The sequence below is a fragment of the Ipomoea nil genome, unplaced genomic scaffold (assembly GCF_001879475.1).
Source record: "Ipomoea nil cultivar Tokyo-kokei standard unplaced genomic scaffold, Asagao_1.1 scaffold0099, whole genome shotgun sequence".
Lineage (NCBI taxonomy): Eukaryota > Viridiplantae > Streptophyta > Magnoliopsida > Solanales > Convolvulaceae > Ipomoea > Ipomoea nil.
This window is the reverse complement of record NW_017616527.1, coordinates 253,049-271,062: the sequence shown is the minus strand read 5'-3', so window position 1 is coordinate 271,062 and position 18,014 is coordinate 253,049. Positions and strand designations below refer to the sequence as shown.

The window sequence follows — 18,014 nt, the reverse complement described above, 5'->3', positions numbered from 1 at the left end:
ATATATATATATATATATATATATATATATATATATATATATATATATATATATATATATATATATATACTTATACTTATTTGGTCCTGTTGATCTTGTAAGTCTAAGTGTAAATGGTAAGAAATACGCAATAGTAGTAGTAAATGATCTAGTTGGAATGGTTTTTTTCTTTAATTTCTATGTTGAATCGTTGAATTTCTACATATGTGTATTTAACTCATTTATTTGAATAGTACATATAAATAATTTAAAAATACGTAATATAACAAAAATGCACATAAGTACTGCACGAAGTCCAAAGTTTTAATTTCATCATAAACATTTTATTATATTATTGTTCCCAAACATTTTATTATATTATGTTGAAGCTATTTAAAGCTCTTGAAAGTTTTCCATCATCTTGATACATAACATCAAAAACATAACATTTGTGCCAATTCATCAAATGCAACATTTGAGTAATTAATTATACCACGGATTTCTTCTTCTCAAAGGGCAGCAGCCTGTTTACACCCAACTTGTTCTTGTAAGCTGACTTCATGAATTCACCCCATGTGAACTCATTGTACAAGCTTTCTTCTCCTTCCTCCATGAAACAAGATAATGGTGCTATCTTTTCACTCAGAGGTGGTCCTCCAAAGTAGATCATAGACAACCTAGGTTCCATACTGTCTGCCAACACTCTGTGCTTTACACTCTTAAATCTCCCATTACTCATCACCTTCAATTCCACCAAAATTCAATTACTAATTAAATAAATGTGATGTCATAATCTATCACTTTTAATTTGTATATAAACTAATTTAATACCCAGAAGAAAGAATTTAAAATAAATTTTTTTTTTCCAAATGGTTGAATTGGCTTTATTTGATTAATTCATAATAGGTCATGTTTTGCTAATTTGCAAGTAGTAATTAAATAAAAAAATATTTTGATACATAAACGAATTACATTATTTAGAAAAATAAATTAGTATAATTGTGTAAAATAATTGGGGAATAAAGTATGCTATTTTACTAAGTATGTGCTTAAGAATAAAATAATATCTAAAGGATTAAAAAAAAATTAATTGTAGTTTGGGACACATTATGGACAAGCAGGGGTTTTGATTTGAGATTTATAAGTATTCATCAAGATGTGATAGATAGGACTTTCTAATATTTCTGCAAAATTATAAAAAAAAAAAAAATTAAAAAACTCTTCATTTCAAATTGTTGTAGATATGAGTAACGGAATGAATTTCCGTTTTAAGAATATGACATTATGAAACGTTTGAATGTGATAATAATAGTTAATGAGATAAGATATTGTTGTAAATGGAGTTTTAGCTCAAATTCAATATAGTTTCTTACCACTGATAGACCTGCAATTATTATAAAATTTATAAAAAATAGATTGAAAAAACTCTTTACTTGAAATTGTTGTAGATATGACTAACGGAATGAATTTTCTTTTGAAAAATATGACGTTATGAAATGTTTGAATGTGATAATAACAATGAATGGGATAAGATATTGTTGTAAATGGAGCGTTAGCTAAAATTTAATAAAGTTTCTTACCACCAACAGTTCGACAGTCATAATAAAATAAAATAAAAATTAAAAAAAAAAAAGCTCTTTTGTTGAAATTGTTGTAAATATGACTAATTAATGAAATGAATTTTCTTTTGAAGAATATGACGTTTTCAAACGTTTGAATGTGATAATAATAATAATGAGTGATATAAGATATTGATATAAATGTAGAGCGAGTTAGCTAAAATTCAATACATAGTTTAATTTCTTACCACCGACAATCATAATACTAAAAATAAAAATAAAAATAATAAAAATACAAAAAAAAAAAGGAAAAAAAGAACTAGGAATTGAATTAACACTGTTATATGTTTTTATTTTGTTACATGCATGCATGCATACATACATACATGCATGCATACATACATACATAAATACATACATGCATACATGCATGCATGCATGCATGCATCCATACATACATACATACACATACACACACACATACATACACACATACATACATACATACATACATACATACATACATACATACATATATATATATATATATATATATATATATATATATATATATATATATATAGGATGAGGTTCTTATTAGATTAATTGAGGATTAAAAAAGCATGTGTGCATATTACGCATTATGATGTATGCATAACTGCATAATAAGTTGTTTGTATATTAAGCATGTGTTCTGTGCAACATAGGACATGCTTAATATGCACAAATGCATTTTTAATTTCTTGATTTATCTCATTCATATATTTATTTTTTAATGGATTAAATTGATTTTTATAGACACATGGGGAGGTTGGTTCTCATATGATCTCTAATATATATATATGAGTGTATTTTTGTGGTGTTAATTGGCAATGATATTGTCAATTTTCATAACATACTTAGCAATAAAAAAGCATGTGTGCATATTACGCATTATGATGTATGCATAACTGCATAATAAGGTTGTTTGTATATTAAGCATGTGTTCTGTGCAACATAGGACATGCTTAATATGCACACATGCATTTTTAATTTCTTGATTTATCTCATTCATATATTTATTTTTTTAATGGATTAAATTGATTTTTATAGACACATGGGGAGATTGGTTCTCATATGATCTCTAATATATATATGAGTGTATTTTTGTAGTGTTAATTGGCAATGATATTGTCAATTTTCATAACATACTTAGCAATAAGTTAGATGCATTATTCATAAAATTTGAAATACTCAATATCACAAATTAGGGATAATGTCATAATGGTAGTATGGTTATAGATAGGACAACTGGTGTGTTTCCCAAATCTAACAAGGAATAATAATTTGTTGTAAATTGAATATCCTTAATATAGCATATTATCAAGGAAAAGAATATTTCCTGTTGAAGTGAAAAAGAATGATAAGCAAGATTTCCTTTTTTAAAAAAATAAATAAATAAATAAAAATTGTTTGGTTCTTCTGAAACTAAAAAAAAAAAAAAGAAAAAAAAAATTGCATACCTGCAAAGAATCACCAACGTTGATGAAAAGGGAGTGGTGATCAGGTGGGACAGAAAGCCATGTCCCATCTCCAACTGAGATTTGCAGTCCTGATGTGTTGTTTGATCTCACAACAGAGATCACTTGTGGGTCTGTATGCTCTCCAAACCCAATCAGATCTCCACCGTTCATTATCCCTCCTGCAGTTTGGAGCTCCGGGCATGGCGGATAATGGTTTAACCTAAACCAACAATCACTGTTCTCATCCCTTATTAGCCTGCTTAACACATCCTTTGGCTCAATCTTCAACCCCTCAGCTATCATCTCCAAAACCTCACACGCAGTGTTTCTCACAGCCCCAACATACTCCTTCACAAGGCACCTATTTATGCAATTTGCATAATCAATTTTAGTATCAAACACTTACAACTAAGTCAAAAGGTATAGCTGCTATTAGCGAATTACCAACTTTATTTTCATATACACCCACATATTTTCGAGACGATAGTGCTGAACTTGGCCTTTACGGGCCTCCGCCCAACAAATATTTCTATAAATTAAATAAATGAAGCTAAGATAGTTTAAGAAAGATTTGTTAATTACCTGAAAAGTTGAGAGTTGCCAGGAATGGTGATGGAGTTGTGGGTGGAGAGGAAAAGGTATTCAACCCAACCCACATCACCATTAGGGCCGATTTTCTTGTGGCCATAGCCAAAGGGGTTGGGATGGCCAACTTGTTCCTTTTCAAGCTGAGGCAAGTTGAAGAACTTCACAGCTTCTTCGTCTAATTTTGTCATGGCTTCCAAGGGGACACCATGGTTGACAACCTTAAAGAATCCGAACTCATAGCAGGCCTTTACTATCTGGTCTCTGGCCGTGGGATCCAACAGGTCTATCACCGGAATAACGGTGGCAGCCGAAGTAGTAGGGTTGCATGCTTTGACCTGAGATAGGTTTTCAAGAATTTGTTGGGGCAAAACCACCATAGCTCCAAGGATAATCTTAGCACAGTGCTCTGATGGTATTGATGGAGTTGAAATGGGCTAAATGGTGATGCACGAGAGTGGAATATATATTATGGGTTGGAAGGTGTCACAAATTATGAAGGAAAGACATTTGCATTGGCTTAGCCGTGCTGTATTGCTTGCCAATTTATGCTATATATGGTGAGAATTTTTTTTTCTAAGCTGCTAGTTTGTTAGGATAAGATATTCTAGTTTTGAAGTTGGTGATTGGAATGTCTTTTTTTTTTTTTTTATTATTATTATAAGGGAAGGGGATGTAAATGTAATCCTCCAAACCCAGCACCTTGGTACCATTGAAACACAAGGTCTTTGGTACGTTTTTTTTTTTTTTTTTTTTTTTTTTTTTTTTTTTTTTTTTTTTTTTAATAAAAGAGCTAATTCATTAATTATACGATGAAAAAAATTACAATAAGATCAATGGAATGATAAAATATTTTTACATTTAGACATTGAAACAAATTTTCAATGCTACACGAAACTTCAACTTCATATATCTTTATTAATATTATAATTAAAATTAATGATAAGTTTAAAGATATTGAACGAAAATACAAGGCACGTTGCACTTAACAAGTGCGTGTTATGCACGCGATTCAAAAGTGTAGACGTCTACCCGGCCTTCTCTTTCTATTTTATTTTTTCTTTTCTTTCTTTAATATATTATTTAAATAAGTGGATGATGATGAATTGATGATGATGTGGCAATAGCCGAAATTGGTTTGATGTAGAGTGAAAATATTCTAATCACATTCTAGAGTCTAGAGCTGTCAAAAATGTCTCAACCCGCCGGTTTAGACATGTTTAACTCTGATTTTAGACGGGTGAGTTTGGAGATATCATGACAAAGTGAAAATTTCAATTTTGGTCCACTGACTATTGGAGTTGTGTTAATTGCAACACTTGACTTTCAAAAATGTTAATTTAGTACCTTGACTATGTAATTTCTATCAATTTTGGTCACGCCGGCCAAATTACCAGTCAAATCTCACCAGAAAAATTTAATAAGTCAAATAATGAGGGTATTTTAGTCATTTTACTCATCTTTTCTTTCGGATTCTATGATTCTCTTAAAACGGCCGGAATTTGGTTCCACGTTCGGATGCCTAATTGCCTAGTTGTTCACTATCTTTCTTGCCTAATTTCCTTTCCCATTTGCTTCTCTTGCAATTCAAAATCCGTTTGAAAATCTGAGATCTTTGGATGAGAAGTGGATAGATCTTACTTTGGAGGTTGTGGAATTTAGTGGGTCTTGGAACAATATACAAATCTGAGAGCTCCTCTTCTCTCTTTATCGTCTCATTTCACCTCACCACTCCAAAGAACACAACGTTTCATCAATTCTTTTCACCCTTGTTTCTTGGCTGTTGATATTGGTGTTGGGAATTTGAAGAACTTATGAATATGGGCATGGCAGCAGTAGAGCCACAGTTCCATGTTCTAGCTGTTGATGACAGCATCATAGATAGAAAGCTCATTGAGAGACTTTTCAAGACCTTTTCCGACCGTTTTAAGAGAATCGAAGAAGAACGTAGTCGGAAATGGAAAAGCTCAGTGGAGAAGAAAGAAAAGATGAGTAAAATGACTAAAATACCTTCATTATTTGACCTATTAAATTTTTTCGGTGAGATTTGACCGGTAATTTGACCGGTGTGACCAAAATTGATAGAAATTGCATAGTCAAGGTACTAAATTAACAATTTTGAAAGTCAAGTGTTGCAATTAACACAACTCCAATAGTCAGTGGACCAAAATTGAAATTTTCTCTCATGACAAATTATGATGTGTAATTGTGTGCACCATGCATGGTGTACAAAGTTGCAAAACGATGTCGTTCCAAATTATATATATATATATATATATATATATATATATATATATATATATATATATATATATATATATATATATATATATATATATATATATATATTTTCCATTGCCGTTAAGGCATTAGGCGGTTTCCTTTCGCATTCAAACATTCTATTGAAATTATGAATCTACAGTATTAGATTTGTGAACATGTGATAGAGCTATATGTTCAGAATTTTATAAATATATGTTCATAATTATAGAGCTATATGTTCATAACTTTTGATGTTCATATTCCCAATTGTTGAACTCTGTATTCACAAATCACAAAACTATATGTTCATAATTTGATAACTATACAGTTTAGAAATTATGAATCTACAATACAGAAATTATGAATCTGCAGAACAGAGATTATGAATCTACTGTATGGAAATTATGAATCTACTGTAGTTAAATTATGAATTTACAGTTTAGAAATTATGAATCTACAGTATAGATTTTATTAATCTACAGTATAGAAATTATGAATATACAGTATAGAAATTATGAATTGAAACCGTGCCCACCTTGCATGGTGCACACGGTTGCACAGCATACGTTCCGAGATTTCTCCAACTTGACTCATTTAACCCCGGCAAATTTTACTTTGTACCATGATCCAAAACAGTGTTGTTTATTTTAATGAATAGAAATGGCACCCGCTCTGTCCAACTAATTATGTTGTTATGACGTATTTAGTTTCTTTATATATATATATATATATATATATATATATATATATATATATATATATATATAGGGATGTACTTAGGTGCGAATAAATGCTCAGGAGGGAATATGCGAAAGAATCAGTGCGCGTCCAGATCTAATAGATTAAAAAAATGTGGTGGCATTTCGTAAATAATTGAACATCAAAGTGCAAGTAAAATCACTAACAAGTGCACCTACTTTCACCTATAAGTGCATGTAATTTTGCCTCGTTAACATTCACTTCCCGCAAACATTCATGCACCTACGTGCACCTACTTATAACTATAGGTGCAACTACTTATAACTATAGGTGCACCTACTTCACCTATAAGTGCATGTAATTTTGCCTTGTTAGCATTCACTTCCCGCAAACATTCATGCATCTAGGTGAACCTACTTATAACTATGCAACTACTTATAACTATAGGTGCACTTAGTATTGATGCTCAGTGTAAATTTTACTTGCACCTATAATACATTTTACATGCACATGTAATACATTTTACTTGCACTTCGATGTTCAATTACTTACGAAAATGTCACCGCGTGTTTTTTAATCTATTAAATCTGGACACGTGTCGTGCACTGATTCGTTCGCATATTCCCTCATGGGGGCTTCATTCGCACCTGAGTGCAATTCTCTCTCTCTCTCTCTCTCTCTCTCTCTATCTATATATATATATATATATATATATATATATATATATATATATATTTGCTAATTTTCTGGTGCACTCCATTCTTAAAGTGTGTACTCTGCGCATTCATCTGGAGCATTGATTTTGTGCATCTGACAGCCCACAAATAAGCGCACATTCCCTTACGGTGCACTCAGGTGCGAAGGATTTGAATTCTACCACTTATGTTAGTTTCTCTCTATCACAACTCTACGAACCAACATCTTCCCCAACTTCAGACCAATTGAAACCTTTCACCGACATTAGTTCCTCGGCTAACACGTCTCTACGCTCCCAACCTCCTCCCCAACTTCAGAACAATGGCTACGCACGGTGCAGCACCTCCGGCGATTGCCGCGGCAGGAATGACGGCGGATACAGGTTCCATACTCCCCCCCCCCCCCCCCCCTTTTCATTTTATGTTTGTATTGTTATTTTTATCTTGCTGTGATTTCGTATCCCTTCCGTGAACTGCCGAGGTATGCTCCGGAGGTTGCCGTGTTTTTTTTTTCTTCTGTTAGTTAAATGCCCGTATGCGTGCGTCTATAGTTCTTTGCAGGCGTGAAAATAGACAAAAGGCAATAATTTATAATCTACACACATACCCATGCCTCAAGCTTTGCTATGGTTCATGCATGTTTTTTTTTTTTTTCTTCTGCCCCCTGTTTTTGTTGTTCGGATCACTGCATCCCAAGGCATTCTCCCCTTAATACCATTTATAATCTACACACATACACATGCCTCAAGCTTTGCTATGGTTCATGCATGTTGGTGCTTTTTTTTTTTCATGCTATTAGCCGAACCCGAAATGTACAGAATGCATTTTTATCCACCTTTAATGCATGTTGATTAACACAGTTATTGTGCACCAACTGTAGGGTTACTTAGAAGTGATTCAGGCATCGGGGATGCAACGCACAGCACGAGGATTAATACTACGTTTAAACAATATTGGATACCGAATGTTGACGCTAACTTGTTGCCCACCGTCGAGCAGCGTTTTAACACCCTAGACGAAGGAATCAAATTCTACAAGACCTACGGACGAGCAGGTGGATTCCACATCAGGTACAATAATGTTAAGCGAAATCGTGATAATCAAATCATTTCCCGTCATTTAGTATGTAGCAGACAAGGAGCCAAAGGAGGTGGCCAGAGCAAACCCATACTAGAAGTTAGTGTCGGCAATGATAACAAGAAGCAACGAAGGAGACGGATTTCTAACAGAGTGGGGTGTCGCGCTAAGCTGGGATTCAAGAGAGTGAGTACCGGGGAGTTTATGGTGTCTATATTTATCGAGGAACACAACCATAGTTTGTGCTCGGAGGGTGCTAAATTATTTTTGCGGTGTAACCGGAAGCTTAATGTGGCCCAACAAGCATTTTTAGCAAACTGTGTTAAGGTAAACGTTGGTTCTTCAGCCGGGTTTAAGTTATGTAAGGAGGTGGCCGGTTCGTTTGAGAACGTTGGTGCAACCGAGATGGAGTTCCACAATTTTAAGCGGGACTTGCAAAAATATGTTGACGTGGTTGACGGTGAACTGATTATCGAGCGGTTGAAAACAAAACGTAAACTCTGTGACAGTTTCTTTTTCGATTACCACCTCAACGAAGAAAATCGACTTTCACGACTCTTTTGGGCGGACCCTATCGGTAGGGGTAGTTTTTCTTGTTATGGTGATGTGATCTCGTTTGATGCCACGTACAGCACGAACAGGTGTGTTATCCCCCCTTTTGTTATGTGTTTTTTTTTTTGTTTTTGGATATCTGAACTATTAATTTTTGTTCCGTAATGCAGATATAATTTGGTGTTTGTGCCATTTACTGGAGTGGACAACCACAAGCGTTCCATTACTTACGCCGCCGGGTTAATCACTAGAGAGGATGTGGAGTCATATAGCTGGCTATTGGAGAGACTCATCAGTGCAACGACATGGTCTCCACTATGTGTTGTCACCGACCAAGACCCAGCTATGAAGATTGCTATAGACCAGGTTATACCTGAGTGTCGTCACCGCTACTATATGTGGCACATTATGACAAAGGTTAGTGAAAAAGTTGGGCCTGGATTAGCACAGAATGAGGTGTTCCGCAAGAGTTTGAATGATATTGTCTGGAACGAACGAATCTCCAGCAGCGATTTCGAAGCACAATGGCAATTGCTAATGGAGAAATACAACCTGACTGAGCACCGGTGGTTTCGTAAATTGTTTGTAGAAAGAGAGCATTGGATTCCTGCGTTTTTTTCTGATTTGCCATTGAGTGGTTTGGTACGCACCACATCCCGGTCTGAGGCACAGAACAGCGTTTATGGGAAATTCACCCGTCCCTGCTCCAGTTTGGTTCAGTTCTACATTCAATTTGAGAGTGTCCTTGAAACTCAGCACCATAATCAAACGAAATTAGATACCAAGTGCGAGGGGTACTTGCCTGAGTTTAAAACTCCTTTGGCATTAGAGCGGAACGCCGCACAGTTGTTCACACTCGCTATTTTCTACGATATGCAAGAAGAGATTGAAGCGGCATGTTTCAATTGCCAAGTTGTGGGTATTCGCGAGGTTGGTGGGGACATTTTTTACGACATTACAAATGACTCCCCTGCCAAGTACACCGTACGCTACACGCCGGATGGGTGTAGTACTTTTTGCAGCTGCAAGATGTTCCAACGAATGGGGTTGATTTGCCGAAATATGTTTTTGGTGTTCAAGAGTGCACAACTCAAGCAGTTATCAGCCCAGTACATCGTAGACCGTTGGCGCAAACACCTGAGTTGCGGTTTCTGTAGAGGGCCACACCCAACCGGGCACGCCCCCAAAACAAACGCAACAGAATTGTGGTATGAGATAAACACATGCGTAGGGCTAGTGGGGGAGAGCACAACATGACAAGCCCGAATGGTGTAGGTATTGAAAGAGCTTAGTGTGGAATTTGCAAGTGACGGTTCAAGCACCGGGACGGCAAAGGGTAACAGTGCTGCGATCGAGGCGTTATGTGGGGTACAGCCACCGGCATTCATAACTATTAAAGCACCGGCCCAAGCTAAGAACAAAGGGAGTGGGAAGCGTCTTAAAAGCAGCCGAGAGATAGCCATAGAGAACAGTTCCAAAGTTGGCTGAAAGTGTGGGCTGCGCGGTGAGTACGGCCGACATAATGCCCGTAGTTGTCCTTCCAATACGATTCAGCTTAGTTGATCTAGCATAAATTTGATTTTTTTGTCTTCGTGCTTGTTGCATTTTAGCTTAGTTGATTTAGCTTAATTTGTCTTACGCAGTGCTTGTTGCATTCTAGCTTAGTTGATTTAGCTTAATTTGTCTTGCGCAGTGCACACAGGTTTTGCACAGACAACTGAAAATGCCCAGTGTACAATGCAATGTTTGATCCATTTTAGTTTAATTGGTTTTGAGTTATTTCATTTTGTTCTCCTTACCTAGTACATATAACGTTGTCAAAGAGGCATTAGGAGTAGTTTAAGTTGATGTTTTTTATTGATACGGAATCCAAGATATTCTGGTTCAAGTTACTATGAATGTCCCAAAGGGAATATTAATAAACTTATTATTGTGTGAGCCGCTTGTCACCTCTTGTCTAATTTGGTGTAAGGCATGTATGTATTTCCGATTTGGTTCCCCAAAAGGCAACAATTTGTGATCTGGTTGGGTCATTATAATCGAAAGATTTTAATAGCATAGATATATGGTTGTTTTAGAGGTTAATGTATGTTAGTGTTATGACACTTTGGTCATATCACTCAGCACTCCTTACTATTTCATTTGTATGGCTTGAGTCACCACTAGATTGACAATAAAAATGAACCCTTACTCCCTACACAATCCAGCCCGTGTGAGTAGAAAAAGGATGAACCAAACCACATCCTTATTGCACCCATAATAGTTAGCTAAATAACACCCAATACTGTGTAAACCAATTGTGACCAAACCAAAAATGCAGCAATGTTGCTTATAAAAATTGTACTAACTAATGACGCAACAGTTGTACTCCCTAACTATTGCTAGAGTTGTGCCAACCCCTGGATATCATATTGGCCAACACGAGAGACTATATCCACCATGTGTTCATTGACCCCGCACATAAGTATGTTGTGCATGAAACGCTTGCGTAGATCCAGGAGTTTCTGGCTGTTATCCCGCTGCAACCCACAGTTCCAGTCTCTGCACCTTTGCCCAATGTATGACTCCATGTGTCGCATTGTAAACACCGCAGAGTCGAGGGTAGACGTGGTGTCTCTCCATGCCATCTACATCCTTTTTGGTTTCATGCTTTCTAGTCGGAATGCACGAAGCGTCTGTTGTTTGCTATCTAGGTATGTGCTCAGTAAATCAATCTGCCCAAAAAAAAAAATAATTTGGTAAGCTAAATTTCACCAATTCAGAAAGGCCATTCAGTTAATCACGTACCAACTCTTGTGGTGCACTGCCATACAACTCTTGGTTCGGTCTGTTCGTGGACGAGCTGTCGATAATATCAAACCTGGAGTGCTTGAAACTTATGCTCATCATGTAATACCGGCCCTTGTGCATTATTGGGAAAATAAACTATACAATAGCAACTCGATCGCGTTAGTTATCGCGGTGTTCCATGATACACATCGTTGTGCAAACATTATTTTAAAGTTTCTAGACGATTACCATATCTATAGTCGCCATCTCTACATGGTTCGTAGCCTTCAGTTCCTCATCTAGATGCCTCGTAAACCATCTTACTCTCTCATCTTGGCTGGCAGAAGTGGTAACGACGATGCCAATCTACAACAAGATATGTTATACTCCAGTAGTTTATACCATTGACCAGGGCAATGGGCTCATGAGATAGGGGTTAAAATACTCACCGTGGTACTAGTCGTGAAAAATATGCGGGAAGGTTCATCATCCCGCTTGTTTTTTTCGCGGAGATTGAGCACGCTGCACCATGCATCCACTACAACCTTTGCCACGTTAGTCCTTTCCCTCAAAGTTTTGAAATCTGACCATCTTGCTTTCCGCTTGATATGTTGGAAGAGCACCTCATTGCTACACAGATAACCCAGATTGTTAATAAAAAAAAAAATAGCAGTTGACTGCTTCATGGCATTTATTGTTGTGCAGAAAAATTTAAAACGGTACTGGGATAACAGCAGGAAAATAAAAACAAGCAGTAGTATATACTTAATTATTTAATCTTGGTCCACATTTTTATTTTTAGACACAACATAATACTTGATGGGTTCTGTAGCATGCCAAATACATTAGAGCACTACTAGGATCCAGTATGATAAGAGCCTTGGTATTTTTAAAAATGATGGTTGCACCCTGCAATACTAAATAGTGCATTCTATGACATCTAATAGTGCAATACCCTGATGGTGGTCTCTACTGCACACCGTAGCTTGCACTGCCATATTGAGCCCCATACGAATCAACACTACACAGATCTTGTTGGGCTCAGTTGACTGAATATTGCAACACAAATTGACTCACTCCGTAAATCCTTGTAAAGTAAGAAATAAACATGATGACAGCCTAGAAACTAACTAAAAGAGTGGCTGCAGTCCATCATTCTAACTTGCGCACTTTATGATATCTACAAGTGCGATAACCTATAGTGTGTTTTACACACAACAGATCACAATTATATTTACACGCAGCATATATTTTACACACATTTGACCCCCTTGAATTCCTAGCACCAATTATGCCGCACATGAGACCCTACCCATGGCAAGCACATCCACCGCAAACAAAATGACAAAACGAGTATTCAGATCCAAGAACCCCGCTTACCTGTCACCGTGCGGGCAGCTGAACACCCACAGCCAAACAACATACACGGGTGGAAGAGGAATGGTAGGGTAACCGTCAGTGGTGCTAAAAACCATGCTAAACCTGATACTCCTCCTGAACGATCGGACCCCTCCCTTTGCAAACAGCCACATCCCCCCACACCGGGCCTACACATTGGGGGGATGGCTGCATCTGCTGCATCTGTAGATGTACCTGCACCGGATTTCATGATACACGTAAGTAACCTAGTAGCACACGACAATTAGAAAGTTTAGTCACAAACCTGGGGAGACGATGTGCCAACACCTCGCGCCCGCGCCCTGTTTTTTTCCAGATTCTGCGTGGACAGCTCTTGGGTCAGTCCTAGGCTAAAACTAGGAGCATCAACCCCCCCCCCCCCCCCCGCCCCCCCCCCCCCCCCCGATAGACTCTATTGCCTCTTTCTCGAGACGATCCAACTCCCTGAAGAATTCAGGGTCATGCCACATCGCTTCCTCGTGGTCAACCACTGCCGGGGTGGGGGGTTGAGGTGTCTCCCTAGGATTGGGCTCGTGAATTATCCCAAGCAACAACTCCACTGCAGCACCGACCCGATCAACCACCAATGAAGCAACTGAGAGTAAGTCTCCGGTGACGGATGCAAACTCTTCGTCAAAGCCCTACAACAAACGTGGAATTAAACTATCTTGAAACCGTTTTCCAACATAAAATACAACTTGATGGCTAGATGGCTAGAATATTCTTGGCATACTTGTTTATGCGCCAACGCAGGCACAGGGTGCACCGACTGCATACTGTTGTTCCGTTGCCCTCTCGGTTGGACTACCCATGTCCTCGTCCTGGCCGACCCCATTGTCGTTGGAAAGCTTGATGCACGCAAAGGTGCTTCCACCCGGCTAGTCCCAAACGCCCCTAAACTAACCTCTCGGCACTCCCGTGCTGTAATATGCTCCGTGGTCCACCCGTCCAACGCTGGGATTGTCCTCGGCACATCCTGTGCGGTGACTACCACCCTATCGACATATAAGAGCTGCACCAACCAGATTACCCACACATTACCAACTAATAATTAACAACGTACATTCCCACATACGTTCTATCAGAAAATAACACTTACCGTTAGAAAGAGCAATGGTCCCGTGAATTTGCGAGCGGTGTTCTCCAACCAGCTAGCATGTGTGGTAACCAACGAGTGCAACAGATACCCGCACAAATCCAAATCCTTGATCTTGGTTACGTCGCTGAACATGTGCACAATCTTCTGATTTACATAGCCATTAGGGGTGCTTGAAACTAGAGTGCTTACAGCGACCACACTAAAGTGACATTTAAACCAAACCCCACCTTCTTTCAGACCTAACAGCAATGTGCTCAATGCCTTAATTGTGACCCTCCCTCTTTGTTGCTTCACCTCGGCCCTCCATTGGTACAGGTCAGGGCTTACAACTTGTGTACCACGCTCTGTGACGAGTATTGTACCATTTGGGAGTCCCAATACAGCTGCAACGTCCTCCTTGGTAATTTTGATGCATCTCCCACCGCCCAAGTCCAACTCCATTACCGAAGGGTTGAAACAAGACACCAACCAATATCCAAGGCGAAGTGGTAACTCCTTGATACGCAACCCTAGAAGGCTCCCCAACCCAATACTGTTGACATCCTCCATCTACCGTTGTGTTAATGAACCGACAACCCACACGAGTTCCTTGGGCATCCCCCGCGTGTTGATCTAGGGAAACGGGCAGTCCACATGTCCAGTCCCAGCCCACAAAGATCCTTCATACTCCACATCTTTGAGGACCTGCGGCGGGGTGTAGAAGTCCTCACCAGACACACCCCCGTCATTAGTTAATAAACCCACCTGCGGTGCATCCCGACCTGAGACAACCCAGAGCAGACCAACGTTAATTAAATATAATTTTTATATGTAATAAATCCTCCATGACCAAATTTAATTAAACATTATTTTTACAACAAATAATTTGTTTACCCCACCAAACTCGAATATATATATAATACCACACTTCTACACATATCCAAATATACACAATCTGTATAACACTATGCCAACTTAATTCGCTTCCAACTAAAAGTATATAAATACATATCATTATAATGCATAACAATCTGTTATTGCTAATCTATTCAAATGACACTTACCTAAACTTGCCCAACATACAACTGTTTTCAAATATTAAAAATCTACACTGTCTAAATCAGCACTTGCACCCCCTAGTCTAGTGCGCAGTTTCATTCTATTTCTGCAATACTCGCCACGGGGCAGGGGGGACACAAAAGTGGCAAGATAACAAGGAAATAAAAAAACTATGAACATAGTATCATTATAATGCATAACAATCTGTTATTGCTAATCTATCTGTTATTGCTAATGACACTCACCTAAATTTGCCCAACATACAACTGTTTTCTGCTATTACATACCTACATTTTCTAAACTTGTACCCCCTAATCTAGTGCAGTTCTAGGTACCATAGATTAGTGCAGTATACATTCACCTATTTGTTTAACACCATTTGTTTTCTGCTATTACATACCTACACTGTCTAAACTTGTACCCCCTAATCTAGTGCAGTTCTAGGTACCATAGATTAGTGCAGTATACATTCACCTATTTGTTTAACACCATTTTCGAATTTGAGCACATTAGGTAATCATGCAAATGTGGTAGTTCTGGATTTTGGTTCGCAGTCTTCAATGTTGTTACTTTAATTGGTGGAAAAGGGGAGTGGGTGAATTCCCATTATGTGTGCATCACCCCCAACCCCCCTAATTCAACGAAGGGATATTTTATCCCATCCATTCTAGCCAAGCTACCCCCCCCCCCCCCCAACAAGGAATAAAAAATAGAAAGAAATGGGGAAACAACGCAAACGAAATGGAACTAACCCCACTGCGCCAATCGACTCCTTGCAACGACCCTAGACGCCACCCCGGGAGCTAGACGATCGCAGAACCCACGAGCAGCCGAACACGACGGACGATGGCCTGATCGTCGCTTAAAGATCCAATTCCCCACCGCAACCCTGTGCGACCCAGCTGCCGGCGGCGTTGCCGGCGTGACCGGACGCCCAGCCCTATCACTCTTCACTCGACGATATCCACTTGGACGGGCCATTAGCTCTCGACAATCAACCTGCAATAGAGAGAGGAATAGAGAGAGAACGAGCTACTGGAGGTTGAAGATGAGATAAAACCCAATTAGAATTCTATTCCCCTGTTATCGCATCCGCAATTGAAAAATAGGAAGAACTTTATTCTTAAACGCGGTACACACTAGCCTATGCACCCTCACTAACAACCATTGATCATTTTAAACTGTGCGGTTGTGATGAATGCACACGGTACACACTTTAAGAATGGGGTGCACCAGAACTTTATTCTATATATATATATATATATATATATATATATATATATATATATATATATATATTGAAAGCCACCAAAGCGGAGAATATATTAGATCATTGTTGGGTCCAAAAACGAAGGGGGAACATCCCTCCAGACAGACTGAGCTAACGACGCACTATCATGTTTAGCTAAAGTATGAGCAGCCAGATTAGCATTTCGACTAATACATGTGACCAACTTCAGAGGCAATCAAGATATTATCTGAAATCAATATCCCCGGAAGGAAGGCACTCTAGGAATCTGAAATAATAGATTCAAGGAGGGGGTTTCAATGATTTGCATGGCCATAACCTTATACAACACATTACACAGGGCTATTGGTCTCAAATCATATACTAATTCCGGGGTGACCTTTTTGGGGATCAGAATAATGTTCGCATCATTTAGACCAGGTGGAAAAGTGGACTGAGATAAACAATCAAGGACAAAGTTCGTGACATCCGTTCCCACAACATCCCAAAATGACTGGTAAAAGCCAGGGTTTATTCCATCCGGTCCAGGGGACTTATCCTTACCCATAGAGAATAAAGTCTGCTTCACCTCAGATGGTTCAAAAGGGCGAAGAAGGGATTCATTCTGCTCTAAAGTCACACGGGGTTGCAAGGAATCCACGTGAAAACTACCCGAGTTACCCCCCAGTACTAAAGATTTTACTGAAATAATCAGTGACAATAGCAGACAAACCATTAGCTTCAACCCAATCCCCTTCATCATTTTTAAGCTTTAAAATAACATTCTTTTTCCTGCGGTAAGAGGCATACCTGTGAAAGAACTTGGTGTTCCGATCCGCCCCCTGAAGCTAGTGCTGCTTTGCCCTTTGCTTCCAAAAGGCCTCCTCCTGACTAAGGATAGAATTTAGCTGGCTGTCAAGTTACTTAACCCTGGCGAGGGACTCCACACCGTAATGACCTCTAAGCACATTGAGCTCTCTTTTCAACGCTTCAATCCTGGAGCCAAACTTATGAAAGTGCCCCCCCCCCCCCCCCCCAAATTCTTAAGGCCACGACCACAACTCAAAAGAATATCCTGCAAATGTTGATCGGAAGAACGGGCACATTCCCTTACCACCACTTCCCTACAACCATCATCCATTAACCAAGCATTCTCGAACCGGAAGCTACGAGCCTGCACTGCCCCATTTAAACCGTAAATATCCAAAAAAAGAGCTGTGTGATCCGAATTTAGAGTTTGGATATTATACAATCTAGCCTTGTCATTCACAGCTAACCATTCCTCATCCGTTACCACTCTGTCAAGCCTCTCCTCCACCCAATCCATAGAACCCATGCTTTTCTCCCATGTAAACGGGTAGCCAAGCATGGGTAAAGTCGACAAACCACAATCCGCCAAGGTCTCCCTGAAGCCCCCAATCAAACCATTCGGGTGGGGCAAACGACTTCTCTTATCAGCCTGCGTTAACAAGTCATTGAAATCACCCAAAACCACCCAGGGTAAATTAGATTCCCCCTTGAGTGACTTTAGAAAATTCCAAGCCTCTCGCCGTCTCGAGCTCTCCAGGTAAC

General features: G+C 38.7%; 2 protein-coding genes across 2 annotated transcripts; one reads left to right on the top strand and one right to left on the bottom strand.

The window, feature by feature from the left end:
* Positions 1–371: 371 nt before the first annotated feature.
* On the bottom strand, positions 372–4,081 carry LOC109180277 (gibberellin 2-beta-dioxygenase 1-like). Its single transcript, XM_019329806.1, has 3 exons — positions 3,623–4,081; positions 3,041–3,401; positions 372–721 (listed from the first exon to the last, which is right to left on the bottom strand). Exons 1-3 carry the CDS (start codon positions 4,003–4,005, stop codon positions 467–469), a joined length of 999 nt encoding a protein of 332 aa, XP_019185351.1. The 5' UTR covers positions 4,006–4,081; the 3' UTR covers positions 372–466.
* A 3,522-nt stretch (positions 4,082–7,603) lies between these two features.
* LOC109179179 (protein FAR1-RELATED SEQUENCE 5-like) lies at positions 7,604–10,398 on the top strand. Its single transcript, XM_019328766.1, has 4 exons — positions 7,604–7,664; positions 8,162–8,999; positions 9,081–10,026; positions 10,186–10,398. Exons 1-4 carry the CDS (start codon positions 7,604–7,606, stop codon positions 10,396–10,398), a joined length of 2,058 nt encoding a protein of 685 aa, XP_019184311.1.
* The last annotated feature ends 7,616 nt before the right edge of the window (positions 10,399–18,014 follow it).

Excerpts from the sequence above, each read along its gene's own strand:
- LOC109180277 (XM_019329806.1), bottom strand. The coding sequence starts at position 4,005 with ATGGTGGTTTTGCCCCAACAAATTCTTGAAAACCTATCTCAGGTCAAA. Across the intron at positions 3,402-3,622 it reads GGCAACTCTCAACTTTTCAG|GTGCCTTGTGAAGGAGTATG; the intron begins GTAATTAACAAA and ends TTGCATAAATAG. Across the intron at positions 722-3,040 it reads ACGTTGGTGATTCTTTGCAG|GTGATGAGTAATGGGAGATT; the intron begins GTATGCAATTTT and ends GTGGAATTGAAG.
- LOC109179179 (XM_019328766.1), top strand. The coding sequence starts at position 7,604 with ATGGCTACGCACGGTGCAGCACCTCCGGCGATTGCCGCGGCAGGAATG. Across the intron at positions 9,000-9,080 it reads GCCACGTACAGCACGAACAG|ATATAATTTGGTGTTTGTGC; the intron begins GTGTGTTATCCC and ends TCCGTAATGCAG. Across the intron at positions 10,027-10,185 it reads AGTTATCAGCCCAGTACATC|GTATTGAAAGAGCTTAGTGT; the intron begins GTAGACCGTTGG and ends CGAATGGTGTAG.